General features: G+C 39.5%; 2 protein-coding genes across 3 annotated transcripts; both read left to right on the top strand.

Moving 5' to 3' along the window:
• Positions 1-1,645: 1,645 nt before the first annotated feature.
• LOC102797097 (glutathione S-transferase kappa 1-like) lies at positions 1,646-5,426 on the top strand. Of its 2 annotated transcripts, none has more exons than XM_006802907.3 (8): positions 1,646-1,724; positions 2,068-2,175; positions 2,254-2,335; positions 2,445-2,573; positions 4,106-4,248; positions 4,333-4,449; positions 4,547-4,640; positions 4,969-5,426. In XM_006802907.3, exons 2-8 carry the CDS (start codon positions 2,107-2,109, stop codon positions 5,016-5,018), a joined length of 684 nt encoding a protein of 227 aa, XP_006802970.2. In that variant the 5' UTR covers positions 1,646-1,724; positions 2,068-2,106; the 3' UTR covers positions 5,019-5,426. The 2 variants fall into 2 exon arrangements, with proteins under 2 accessions (XP_006802970.2, XP_006802969.2); XM_006802906.2 differs by lacking the exon at positions 1,646-1,724 and adding an exon at positions 1,734-1,950.
• Positions 5,427-7,637: 2,211 nt separating this feature from the next.
• Positions 7,638-13,169, top strand: styk1b (STY kinase 1b). The gene is made up of 10 exons (XM_006802908.3): positions 7,638-7,977; positions 8,838-8,881; positions 9,111-9,278; positions 9,841-10,176; positions 10,270-10,451; positions 10,617-10,691; positions 10,821-11,029; positions 11,218-11,258; positions 12,308-12,404; positions 12,512-13,169. The coding sequence occupies exons 2-10, from the start codon at positions 8,839-8,841 to the stop codon at positions 12,702-12,704; spliced, it is 1,344 nt and encodes a 447-aa protein (XP_006802971.1). The 5' UTR covers positions 7,638-7,977; position 8,838; the 3' UTR covers positions 12,705-13,169.
• Positions 13,170-13,305: the final 136 nt, after the last annotated feature.

Here is a 13,305-nt window from a genome sequence, read left to right as displayed (position 1 = left end):
AGAGACTGAATTTGCAGGAAGGCAACACGATATAATGAATTAAATTAAAACTGAACATAAAATGTAGAAAATAAATGGTTTGTTTTAAAGACCAATAAAACATAATTTGAAAAATCAGTTACTATTGTCAGGTGTTGGCTGTGTGCAGGTCTGGAGGACCCACAGTGCAGACTCCGGAGACAAAATGTGAACTCAAAAACAGCTTGAACAGAAAAACCATACAAAACCTAAACTGGGCAAAATCCTTGGTTATTTTTGATGTCTTAAATATACAAATCAACCAACATAAAGCACAAATACAGCATCTGGATAGCACCAACCTTTTAAATATTGTAAAAAAAATTGATAAACAAGACAGTAATAATATTTGTATACTATGTGACTACAGTGACTACAGATTAACTTAAATTTTGTAATGATGTGAGAGAGTAAAACCTCAAAAACCTGTGTGTGATTCATGTGTGTAGGAGGTGGACCGCTCACACCAAATCGTCACTTGACTGTGGTGGTTGTGGATAAAAGCAACACATGCACAAAAAAGGGTTTCTAAACTGATTTTAACAAAGTGTGGCAAGAACACTGGAATAACAATGAAATGAAGCAACAAAATAAAGGGACGTGCTGTTCTGTCCTGGAGTGATGATGCAGGTAAGGAGGCAGAAGGAGGTGAACCGTTACTGCATAATATATAAGATTGTTTGATTCGAATAAGATATGCAAGAGTCCGTCAAATAAAACTGCACTAAATAGGTCATCACTTAGTGTATGCACGCGCTGTACTCAGCCAGAAAGAAGAATATGTGATGAGATGCAAGATTAGCAGTACAGGAAGTATTCAGATCTCTTACATATGCAGAAAATACTCATTTTTATGCATAAGTAAAAAAAAGTATTTCAGCTATAGTGCACTATATGGCATAACTATTACATGCTTATGCTTTAATTCAGTGATGTAAAACTCGTTTTATATTGTGGGCCACATACAGCCCACTTTGATCTTGAGTGAGCTGGACGTGTGAAATTCCCCTTGCTGTCAGTGTAAAGAAGTTTAACTATATATTCAATCCATTATAAATCAGAATATAAGTAAAAAGTGCGTTTTCAACACTAACCCTCATTTCTTCTAAATAGTAAAGAAATGCTGCTGCAGTAAATGAACTGTCATCATGACTTTTTTGGCTTAAACTGCCCGTCTGTAAAGTTCTGTAATTAGACGTTTTTTTAATTATAAAAGACAAAGTTTATTCATAGCAAAAAAAAACAAAACAAAAAACCCGGACATTTTTATAGTAGATATATATTAGATAGTGGAAAACTGGCACTTTTCTGTCATTTATTAAATATCTATTACCTTATTCCTTTGTTGTCGCATGAATAGCTATGGAAGAGGTGTTTATCAGTAGGAAAAGGTGTAAAACTTGTGAAAATACAAAAAAAGTCAAAAATGTATGTCCTCCTTCAGATTTTCTAAAGCAGTACAATCGGCCGGTTTGGAGTCTTTGCCAGGCCCCCGAGCCTTATGTTTCACACCCGTGCTTTGGCGCTTAGGTTTGTAATCATCATGGTTGTCTTTAGGGTTATCAGAGAGTGAACTACTGCTCGAAGTCGGTAGGTTGCAGTAATGCACATGTAGGCTGTCTTGCCTGCTGGCATTCAAGAAGAAGAAGCCCGTGCGGAAGGCTCTTGGCTGTTCTGTACCACCTGATTTGTAGCTTTTAGAGCAGGTAGGCGAAATCATTTTGGTCCCCCTTGTGGTCAGACACTGCTACTGAGCTTTTTCGTTATTTATCTAGCTCAGGCTAACTCCTGCTATCGTTTTTTAACTCCGTCTTTACACCATTTAATATAGCATCGGTTGTAGCCAACTGTTAAAAATAACGAGTGGTTTCTGCTCGCGGTCTTTGCTGCGATCAGTTTTATTTCTGCTAAGCCCGGGCAGCTCTGCTTCAGGTTAGTTGAACTTTGTTACAGTGAACATTGCTCAGAGGCTGCCTCCAAAAACTAAACTCACTCCTTGTGAATTATTCACACGCTGCCGTTACGGGTTTTTTTGCTCTTCATTTAAAGCTCTCGCTAACAACTGAAAGAGCGGCTGCTGACCCCAGGATGACCTCCAGAAAAGTTGTGGAGTTGTTCTACGATGTAGTTTCTCCGTATTCATGGCTTGGTTTCGAGGTTTGTGCCGTCTTGGTGTGCACCACAGCATCAGATCGGTTTGTTTAGGAGATGCGCAAATATCTCATGTGTTTGCAGGTTATGTGCCGCTACAGAAACGTTTGGAACATCGACCTCAAACTGCGCCCTGCGTTTCTGGGTGGCATCATGCACGGAGCGGGTCAGTAAAGATCAGTCAGGCACCTGTTAACCTGCTGCAGGACACGCTGCACGGTCAAATCCGGGTGCGCACTGACTCTGTTTGCTCTCACATTTCTCTTTCTTGACAGGCAACAAGCCTCCTGGTTTGGTTCCTAACAAGTTCATGTACATGACAAAAGATCTCAACCGCTTGGCAGGATACTTCAATGTCCCCTTGCAGTCGCCTGCTGACCCCTTTGAGGCCATGTTCGAGAAAGGTACAAGCAGAATCAGTTCTATAATGTCTATTGATTAGACTATTAGACCCCAAGCTATTTGACCCCTAAAGACATTTTAACTAAAGCAATGGTACTTGATTTTGACAGAAGTTCCACATTTAAAGAAAAACATAAGTGCCTACTACTTTTTATTGTTTTTTTTAAGGGGGGGGGAAACATGCAACTAAAACAGATTATCTTCAGATATGGGAAAACTCTACTATTCTTAACTTGATAATGTCATAGTCATGACTTGTGACATGGTGTTAAAGCAACACAAAGCAAATTTAATTTAATACTTCAAAACACTTGGCTGTGGCAAAACAAGCTGTAAGCACAACACAATATACACTTGACACTTTATTAGCTACACCTCACCCGCGTTTGCTTTGAGAACTGCCTTAATTCATAAGAATTCCTCAAAGATTTTGGTCCATGTTGATCACACAGCTGCTGCACATCCATGATGCGAGTCTCCAGTTACACAACATCTTAAATGTGCTCTATTGGATGATGTCTGATGACATTTCAAGAAACCAGACGAAACCAGCTCTGGCAGCAAGAAGATATTTCCCCCCAGAGAACTACCGCTGTCATATTTTCTCGTTTTTGGACCATTCTCTGTAAATCCCAGAAGATCAGCAGTTTGTGAAATACTCAGACCAGTCTGGGACCAAAAACCATGCCACGTTTTAAGTCACTTAAATCACCTTACTTCCCTATTCAAATGCTCAGTGTGAACTTCAGCAAGTTGCCTTAATCATGTCCACGTGTCTAAATGCATTGACTTTCTGCCATGTGATTGGCTGAATCGATATTTGCAATGAATGTGTGTACCTAAGAAAGTTTACTTCCCTTTCTATAGAGAGCCAACAATTCCAGATACTATTGTATGGTTCATAAGAAACCCTCCTTCAAATTTTTTTAATGATTTTCACCAGAGATCGAATAAAGAACTGCAGATTAAGAGATTTACTCAGATATTAGGCTTGAGATGTGACATCTCATGATTTTGTCAATAGTGGTTCAGGTAACAGATGCGTGTTAGCACTTTTTGCAAATACACAGCAACAGTATCATGCATTTGATATGAATGAAAGTCCAATATTGACTCTTTAAAAATCTGTTTGCTGATGTTTGCCTTTGTTGACCTGTTAGTTGCCATCTTTAGCTACAGTCTGTTGCTGTGCAGGTAGCGTGGTCCGCTCATCTGAGCGTTTTTATCCAGAAATTATTGTCTGATGAAACTAAAGGTGAGATAAAGGACAGCAAATCAAATGTTTAGAGTCGTCATGTAAATCTGAGTCAATGAGCTGAAAGACGGCTAGAACAAAACTGCAGTGGAGGTGGTTGCTTTGGCTTGCAGATCATCCGGTTTGATATACACAGAGCTAGCCTTGTGGATGCTTCCAGCAGCCTGACAAGAAATAATGTAAGTGTAAGGATTGGTAACAGGTTTTTGGTAAAGTACTACATTATTAATGAGCAAAGCTATTAAGACAGTTTCAGGTGCTCTTTTCTTCTTCTTCTAGGCAGCTTGGCTGCAATGCGATTTGTGGCAGCAGTGCAAGAAAAAGAAAAGGATGGAGAGAAGGTGGTGAATGTGTCCCGTGAGCTGTGGAGAAGAATCTGGAGTGAAGACAAAGACATCACTGAACCTGCGTCGCTGTCTGAGGTGCAGACTCTTTAACATCCTGGCTCCATTTAAAACAAAATTAAGAAGCACAATTTAATTTTGAGACTTTTTGTGTTTTTGCAGGCAGCAGTGAAAGCTGGATTGTCTGAAAGTGAGATAAAAGAACTGTTGGCCATGTCCACCTCAACGCAGGTCAAAGAGAAGCTTAAAAGCACAACACAGGCAGCACTTGATTATGGGGTCAGTTGTCCTTCAGCTCCTCTTGTAGATCTAGCAAAGTGAAAAACAAACAAACCATCAGCTATAACCCAAATCTCTCCTCCTAAATCCTTGTCAGGCTTTTGGTTTCCCCATGATTGTGTGTCATGTTGATGGAAAGCCAGAGATGTTCTTTGGATCTGACAGATTTGAGCTCATGGCCCACTGCATCGGTGAGAATACGATTCTACCATCTCTACAAATTTACTATCAAACTGGCTCAAGTAAATGGAATAAAATGACACCTTAACTTGTAGTCAGTGAAAGACTTTGCATACTTTTGGCTCTTTTAGTAATTATTTTTAGCCGAATATTGAATTGATATTAAGGAATCAATTGTCACTTATTTTTTGAACTTGTTGCTCTCTGTTTTTATTGTAAATCACCTATGATTTCAAAATGACTCACTCACTCTGGAGAAAGACACGCATCTCTCCAGGCTACTTTTCCTTTTTATTGTTGTCAGTTTCTTATTCAGTCACATTTTGTTCTCTGTTTCAGGAGAGAAATGGCTGGGACCTCAACCCAGCAAATCAGCTGCCAAGCTGTAAAATGAAACCTGTTTTCATCTAAAGACGATTTGCTCACAGTTTTGATTTGTCATTAATTTCCATCTTTCATTTTTCTGAAATTAAATTCCCAGTTTTCCAAGTTGTGAAAGGCTCCATCAGTGGCAGAAACAAGTTTCCAAACTGGTACTGTTGAAATATGCGTATACATATGACTTTTTTTTTTAATGTTAGTCATAAAAAACCCTAATAACAACAACAATAACAAATGTGGGTGTAGATTTGGTCACATGATGTGTGTCTACCAAGATCAACCAGTGTTCACAGACCTCAGTGCTCACATTTTGAAGACATATTATGTAATCTACTGCTAGTATTGTGATTAATGCATCATACAATTGTGCTGCTAATTATGTGCCAAATAAAAGCCTTTGAAATACAAGAAAAGTATTTTTGGCAGCTTGTACTAAACCTTATTATTATTATTATTATTATTACAGTAATATTCATGGTCCCAGCTGATACTTTTTTTTTCTCTGCCAGTGCTGACATTTGTGATTTTTAAATGTCTTCTAACTGCCAGCTGGTCAGTTGGCTCATTATTTCCATTCATGACTGAAATATTGACCCGTTTTCTTCCACTTCACCAATTCAGAGTTGCAGGGGGGCCGGTACATCCTGGACAAATATATCATCCTCAGGATGATATCTAAAATATATATCATCCTGAGTGTTAATATATTGTTAAGTGCTAATTTGGTTAAACCAGGAGGAGTCATAGTGTATGAGCCCGTACATCTTAGTTTAATCTGGGCTGAAGCAGTAAAACTATGGTAATGATAGCCTCGCCTCTGTCAGTGCGCCCCAGGGCAGCTGTGGCTACAATGTAGCTTGTCATCGCCAGTGTGTGAATGGGTGAATGACTGAATGTAGTGTGAAGCACTTTGGGGTCCTTAGGGACTAGAAAAGTGCTATACAAATGCAGGCCATTTACCATAAAAAACACCCCTCTAAAATGTTCATAGTTAACATATTTAAAAAACAATAATAACGAGTCAATATTCATTAAATGTACATTACAATTTACATTTAAGAGTGTATCTTTCAAGGCACCAAAACCATATGTAAAGCTTTTGTAACAGAGCAAAAGTGTTTTATGCCTTTATGATCTCGTCTAAATATAAAAATACTTCTCATATATTTTCTTTCCTGTTTAGTAGTCCTGGCATCAAATTACAACACCATAAAAAGGCTTTTCATTTAAATTATTAACAACTAATGACTTTACAGTAATTTGAACTGGAATATCTGATGGGCCGTTTCTGGCCCTTGTGCCACAGGTTTGAAACACCTTTCCTGGCGGAAAGTTCAGACGTTCTTAGAAAGACGAGATGAGATTTTTGTCACCTCTCTGAGAACTACTACGTCATTATTAATTAATCCATCGCTCCCACCCATCATTCACAGCAAGCAGGTTTTGAATTTCAACCCTTTCACAGGCAGGCAAGCAGAGGCCTTTATATCCTCCCTCAGCTGAACTGCATTCAGGCATTAATGTTAGAGAGGATGTGGCTTTTTGTTTGTTTTAGGTTTGTGTGAGATTAATGACCTGTTGTGGGCGTAAATATCCTCTCTTTTCCTGGTCTGGGTAAGGACGGGATGTGGAAATGGATAAATGCATTAAATGTTTGTTATGTCACAAATGTATGATGCCACAACATAAAGTGGAAAGAAAGACGCTACAGTATACTGAAATACTTTGCACACTTGCTGTTGTGCAAATAGCTGAAATCACTTCGACAGCACTGGCACAGTGTCTACAGTGCCGTGCCCCTTTGATTGTATGCCTCGCCTCAAACGGCAGGGCAGCTTGGCTGTTAAACTCCTGAATAAAATCAAATGATTAATGCATAAAGTTCAGTTCAATTCATTTTTAATTATATAACACCAAATCACAACAACAGTCGCCTCAAAGTGCTTTAAATCATAAGGTAGAGACCCTATAATAACAGAGAAAACCCCCTACAATCAAGCGACTCCCCTACGGACGAGCACTTGGCAACAGTTGGAAGGATAAACTCCCCTTTAACAGGAAGAATCTGCTGTGATCAGTTGGGAGTTTAAGTGCTGAAGATGGGACAAAAGACACACTGAGTAGAGAGCCAGCGATTAATGTGTGGTGTGTGAGCACATAGTGTATCGTAAAGTAACACAAGTCTGTGTGTGTTCAGCATTTCTAATGTTTAGCTTGAACTACGTGTTTTTTTGACAATAACGGTAATATTGTAAACATCAAGTATTGCTGTCATATGAATAATTACTTGTAAATATACTGTAAGTAACCGTGTCTTTGTACAGTGAAGGTTACAGACTCTCCTTCCACCCCCTACATTAAAATTTTAGGTGTAAATATTTTGCACTAAACACAAAACAGAATCTGTTATGTGGTTGCTGTGAATTCTTTGGACAAAGATAATCTTTTCACTAAATACTCCAGAGATGGCAGAACTTGCTATACCAGTTCTGAGCAAAAGACTACCAAACACGTTTAACAAAGGCCCAGCGACTGAAACAAAATTACAACGAGCAACAGTACCGGTTTCCTTACACAAAGACGAGGAAGGCAAGGGTCACAAGTTGCTGCTGTACTTCAGGGAAAAGCACATTACAGAATGTGGTAGAGCACATCAGCACACGCTGAGGAGGAGGGAGGTGGAAAGGAGGAAGAAGGAAGGAGTAAATAGGAGAAGGATATGGTGAAGCAGGTGAGGGTGGAGTTAAGAAAACACAGAAGGCTGAACGAAGACTAGCAGAGAGCACATTGATCCCCTGAGCCTGACAAATCACCTGAGAACAACAAGACAATGAAGCTCTGAACAGCCCAGCTGAGCCCGGACTCGTTCAGCAGGGAAGATGTATGAAAAGTGCCTGACCGCAGTAACAGGATTTCACTTTTGATTATTTCTCGTTTGGCTGTTAAAAGTAAACTGCAGGTGGTGAGGTAAGGCCTTGACCCCTATTTTTCTTCTGTCTGTTTGTAACACATGACCTGTCCTTGTGGCAGCATGTAGGAAGAGTGAGCTGATTAATGCACGCTATGTTAACTTTATGAAAGCAGCTGTAGTGTGGTTGGAGCCTTTTAGTGATTTTTATGACATAATGTATTATTTTTAGTCTGGGTGAATGAGCCGGTGCTGTTTTGCCAATCATGTTTGGCCTTTGGGCGTGTAGTGCATCACTGGAACTAATGTGATGAAAAAATGCAGGTAAACAGGTTTGGAGCTCTTGGCTGTGACGTAAAAGCGTACTCATGAAGATGAGCTTCTATGAATTTAGACATAGATCATTAGGACTGCTTTGTTAGGCTTTTTCTGATATACATCTTTGATTAAAGTAGTCCAAAAGCCTCCGTGACAAAAATAAAGGTGTTAGACTTTAACTCTACTACAAACTAGTTTATGTTTATGACTAGTTTGTAGCAGGAGGGAAATGCTCCGTATACCTCACAGACAGCAATACGACATTGTGAGGTATACGGAGGGAAATGCTCCGTATACCTCACAGACAGCAATACGACATTTGACATTTCTGGTCTCAGTTACCTGTTTGCTCAGATGCCTCCTCGTACTGATTACCTGTAAGAGTCACATTACAATACATAAACAACAGGCCTGTCAGGCAATACATTTTAATTTGACTACTTCCTCCATAACAAAGAAATCAATGGTTTTCCTACTGAGAAAATATCTGGACAACTTTTAAGTGTATGAAAGCACTAAAAACCTCCTCAGTATGAAGTCTGGTTGTGTGAGCTTCTTACATCTCTTCATCTCTTTTTATTTTCTTTTAAATATGTGACAGGATGTCTTCAGACTTTCAGTGCAAAACTGGAGACGTTATCTGTGGTAAGTTTCGTGGCTACTTCTGCTCACTAAACAGGTCTGACCATTTATGGGGCTTGACGAGCCTAACCCTTGTTAGAGAGACGTCTTCTGTCTTTGCCTGAAGATAGAAGATAAACTCTGCACATCAGCTGAGCAAAAATATTAGCATAGACTGCATAACCATATCTGCCACTTTAAGTACTTTGACTCTAAAGACGGACGTTTCCTTGTGTACATTCCCTGTTTGCAGATATCCGAGTGTACGAACAGGAGGTGATCGTCGTGCCCGTCTTCCTGCTGGCCAGCTTTCTGATAACTCTGGTCTTCATTTTACTGCTGCGCTTCTGCCCAGAGAAGGTCGATCGTATCCGTCCAAAGTCAAAGGTCACTACCAGGAGGATACTGCATGGCATTGACGGTAAGAACACAAAAAAGAATGAAGTCGACTGTTGTTGTGATTTGGGGCTGCATAAATAAAATTGAATTGAATGTTTTTTGTGATATTGGTAGTTTAAGTCAAATTTGTGGCCTGTATTTGCTTGTTCATGAAACAACATTATATAAAATTTAATCTAAATGAACAAAAATAATACAATAATAATATTTTGAGCTTTTGTGTCCTTTTAATTTTGCTCACTGCTGTGAGACGTGCAAATTTTAATTGTTTTTCTGGAACTGTTTAATTTATTTAACTCATATAAGCAAACACAAACATTTAATAAATGGTTTGTAACACATTGTAATGTTGTGTTAGGCAGATGTAACTTCAGGTGAAGGAGTTTACAAATACTGTGCATTAATAAGTACTGAAAAAAATCCTTATATAAGCAACTACTATAATTTTATGTGTTCAAAAGCACATGCATGTTTCTACTTCTCAACTTTTTTATAAATGTTAAATAACATGACTTGAAATAGTGTCTGGGTTATGGTCTCATTTACTCCCTGTGTTTTCATACAAGCCTCTATTCTCTCTGCAGCTCCATCAGGTATCAATGTTCTGGAGCATGAAAGCATTGCTTTGGACATGCCCAATTCCTACTCCACCTTCCGGTCCCCGCACACCTACCTCAATAAAGCATTTTCCAATTCTGTGGAGACACTCCCTCAACATCCCAGCCCACCGCCACAGGAGACTTTCAAGCCCACTTTCACTCTCCCGCCGCAGCCCAGAGAGCTGCCCCGCCAGAGGCTCCCAGAGTCCTTCAACCTGGTCACGCCTCTCTCTGGCACCTTCTCCCTGCGCACAGACTCCTCCGTGTCCATCTACAGGGCCCGTATGGAAAACAGGAATGTGGTACTGCGAGTGCTAAATGGTATGATTTTCACCGAGGTTTGTCTGTGAGTTTTGCAGATCTCATTTGGTTTTCAGTGCAAGATTCAGCATTTACTTTTTCTCTCGTTGGCAGACTCGGCTAATGCCACAGAAAGGCACAACTTCCTGGGCTTTGCTTCCTTCCTGGCCCAGCTCGGACCACATCCCTTCCTGCCTGAGCTCCTAGGTGTGGTGTCACTGCGAGCTCCCCTGGTTACAGTTGTGGAAGAACTGGAAAACAGAGACCTGCTCAGCTTCTTGTGGAGATGCAGAGAGGTAGGGAGATACATTTTTAATGAGCTTCAAAGATGCAGCGTGTGCTACACTGATTCTCCTTCAAGCAACAAATCAAAGTCAAAGTATGATAAAATCTAAATGTAAATCTCCAAATCGAGATGTAAAAGAAGAATTATTTAGACGTTTTTGTGACTGCCTTTCCAGGACAATGGGGATCCGCCATGTGAAATGACAGAGAAACGAATCTTTACCATGGCAAACCAGGTGGCCAGTGCACTGGTTAGTATACAAATATACTGTATTTTCATTGGCTCTTTTTTAATGCTTGAGGGCAGTCTTTTAATATTTATAGGAACTGCACATGCTCATCTGGTTAATCTTGACTTCGCTGTCATGTTGCCCGATCAGGCGTTCCTTCACAGTAAAGATCTTCTCCATGGAAACATCCGTGCCCGTAGTGTACTGATCAGTAAGATGTTCACAGCCAAGCTTTGGGGCCTGCATGGAGTCTATACACGAAAGAACCAAGGAGCCACGCAGAGGGAGGATCCGAGCATGAAGAAATGGCAGGCACCAGAGGTGCTAGCCAAGAGGCCTGCCAGTGAGAAAAGCGACGTGTGAGTTCTTGTTAGATCTCATTTGAGCCTAATTTTATGTGTCACGTGTATAAAAGATGTCTTGGTGTTTTGTTTACCTTAATATCCTCTGATAGAGATGTTGCTACATGAAATGTGTCTATAAGCTTGTTATTAAACTCCTGGAAGAAAGACAGTAACATCAGTTGCTTTTGTCTGTCCCTTTTTAGCTGGTCCTTTGGTATCTTATTGTATGAAATGACAACTTTGGGTAAGTTCAATTCTTACTTTTTAGAATATACTCGTAACTTTAAAAAGTATTAATGAATACATCTTTCAAGAGTTGAATAATAGAACAATTTGAATTAGCTGTTAGACATGTCTCTGTACTTTTTACTCACTTTACTCTGGGTTCCTGTGTGCAGATGGACTCAGTGTTTTCAAAACAATACATTTGTGTGACAGTAATTTTGGATTTTAAAAGGATTTTTGTGCCAGTGTTGATCCTTAATCTGTAAATTATTTAATTCGATAGAGTTACCTAAGAAAGTCATGCAAACCTTTATAATTTTAACATTGCAAAGTAACACTTGTGTACTTATTTCTATGCAGTCACATGAAACTTTGCTCAGTTCAGATTAATTTATCCACTGCTCTTCTAAAGTCTTACCACAGCATTTCAGTCAGATTGGGGTCATTTGAGCAATTCTGTTGTTTTAGTTATCAGATTGATGGCCTCATATTTGACTCTAGAATACTTTGGTATACAGAGGACTTCACCGTTAACTCAGTGTTTGATTTTACCAAACATCTCCACTTTAGTCTCTTTTGTCCAAAGGACATTGCTCCAGAAGTCTTGTGGTTTCTTCAAATGCAGCTTTGCAAATCTAAGTCATGCTGCCGTGTTCTTTTCAGAGAGAAGAGCTTCTGTCCTGGCAAGCCTTCCAAACAAGTCATACTTGTTCAGTCTTTTTCTAATTGTACTGTCATTAACTTCACAAGCTTCTCTGAGCATTGCACAGTCTGGCCTCAGTGACTCCTGGCAGCTGTCTTGAATGTTTTCCATGTGAATCTTTCTCACTGTAACATCGCGGACTTCAAATTGTTTGAAAATAGCCTTTCAATTCCTCCAAGATTGATGGACAGCACCAGTTTCTTCTTTTAGATCATTAATGGTATCTTTTCCCAGACTGCTACTTACCATCTTAATTCCTATGGAAAGAGTAAGGGTGGACTTGGTTTTTTTCACAGGATTGCATCAAAGAGTTTTCACATTTATACGCTATATTGTATCTACTAATTTCTCTTGTGTTTGTCCAGGTGAAGCTCCGTTTGCAGAGATCCCGGCTAATGAGCTTCTGCAGTTTCATCAGCGAGGAAAAAATCTTAAAAAACCATCTAACTGCTCCAACGCACTGTGAGTGTCCACTGCATACTCCAGAAACGCCAAACATGAAGCGCTACACTTCCTCTCGTTAATCACTGCAAAAGTCAGATAAATTTCTTCATCTGTTCTTCGCACAGGTACACAATCATTAAAGGTTGCTGCCAGTGGAAGGATCAAGAAAGACCCACTCTGGCTGAAGTGAGCAAGAAGCTGGCTTCAGGAGAGAAGGCGGCCTCTGACAAGGTCATCAAGGCATCTGGGACAGTTGACATTGAGCAATACCTTAAAGAAGCTGGATATGGCGAAGCCAACAGCTACACTGTTTTCTGATTGCAGCTATCCTCAGCAAAAGCACTTTTACAAAACAAAAAAATGATGTTCAGATGCAATACAATAGCTCAAAACTCTGGGTATGATCACTCTGGGAATTGAAATTGCTCCTTTTTCCTTCTTTCAACAGTTAACTTTGGGAAACATTAGGTTGTTTTTTTTCTTTCTTTTTTTTTCCAAATTTCATTCATGTGTCTTGCCTTTCCAATATCTCTAATGTTCAGTTGGTGAAATAAAACCTCCGACTCGACATTTGGACCCGTAAACCTGACCGACGTACAGCTTCAACCTGAACCTGTGCTACATACTGTCCATACATGATGGTTTGCTAATTTTGTTTGAAGATGCCAATGTATGTTCCAATATATATATTTGCCACATTTTTCATGATTTCGTATCAGACGTAAGTGTGGAAATGAAGGACCCATCAATGTAATTTTGCCATTATTTCCATTGTAAATTATGTTTACTGATCAAGTTCAGTTTATGTGAACATGAAAATCTCTGTTTACATGAACTCAAATGTGAATAAAATAAAGATGACCTTATTTTTCATGCGGCTTTCATTGAGTGGAGGAGATAAAAACAAAAACACACAAAG

Source organism: Neolamprologus brichardi, chromosome 11 (assembly GCF_056152115.1).
Source record: "Neolamprologus brichardi isolate AB-2024 chromosome 11, ASM5615211v1, whole genome shotgun sequence".
Taxonomy (NCBI): domain Eukaryota; kingdom Metazoa; phylum Chordata; class Actinopteri; order Cichliformes; family Cichlidae; genus Neolamprologus; species Neolamprologus brichardi.
This window is presented reverse-complemented; position numbering and strand designations above follow the sequence as displayed.

What these genes read in the sequence shown, in the direction of transcription:
- LOC102797097 (XM_006802907.3), top strand. Translation starts at nt 2,107, where the DNA reads ATGACCTCCAGAAAAGTTGTGGAGTTGTTCTACGATGTAGTTTCTCCG. An exon ending in TGAGGCCATGTTCGAGAAAG is followed by an intron (nt 2,574 to 4,105) that starts GTACAAGCAGAA and finishes TTCTTCTTCTAG; the next exon opens with GCAGCTTGGCTGCAATGCGA. An exon ending in AACCTGCGTCGCTGTCTGAG is followed by an intron (nt 4,249 to 4,332) that starts GTGCAGACTCTT and finishes GTGTTTTTGCAG; the next exon opens with GCAGCAGTGAAAGCTGGATT.
- styk1b (XM_006802908.3), top strand. Translation starts at nt 8,839, where the DNA reads ATGTCTTCAGACTTTCAGTGCAAAACTGGAGACGTTATCTGTG. An exon ending in GATACTGCATGGCATTGACG is followed by an intron (nt 9,279 to 9,840) that starts GTAAGAACACAA and finishes TTCTCTCTGCAG; the next exon opens with CTCCATCAGGTATCAATGTT. An exon ending in GGTACTGCGAGTGCTAAATG is followed by an intron (nt 10,177 to 10,269) that starts GTATGATTTTCA and finishes TCTCGTTGGCAG; the next exon opens with ACTCGGCTAATGCCACAGAA.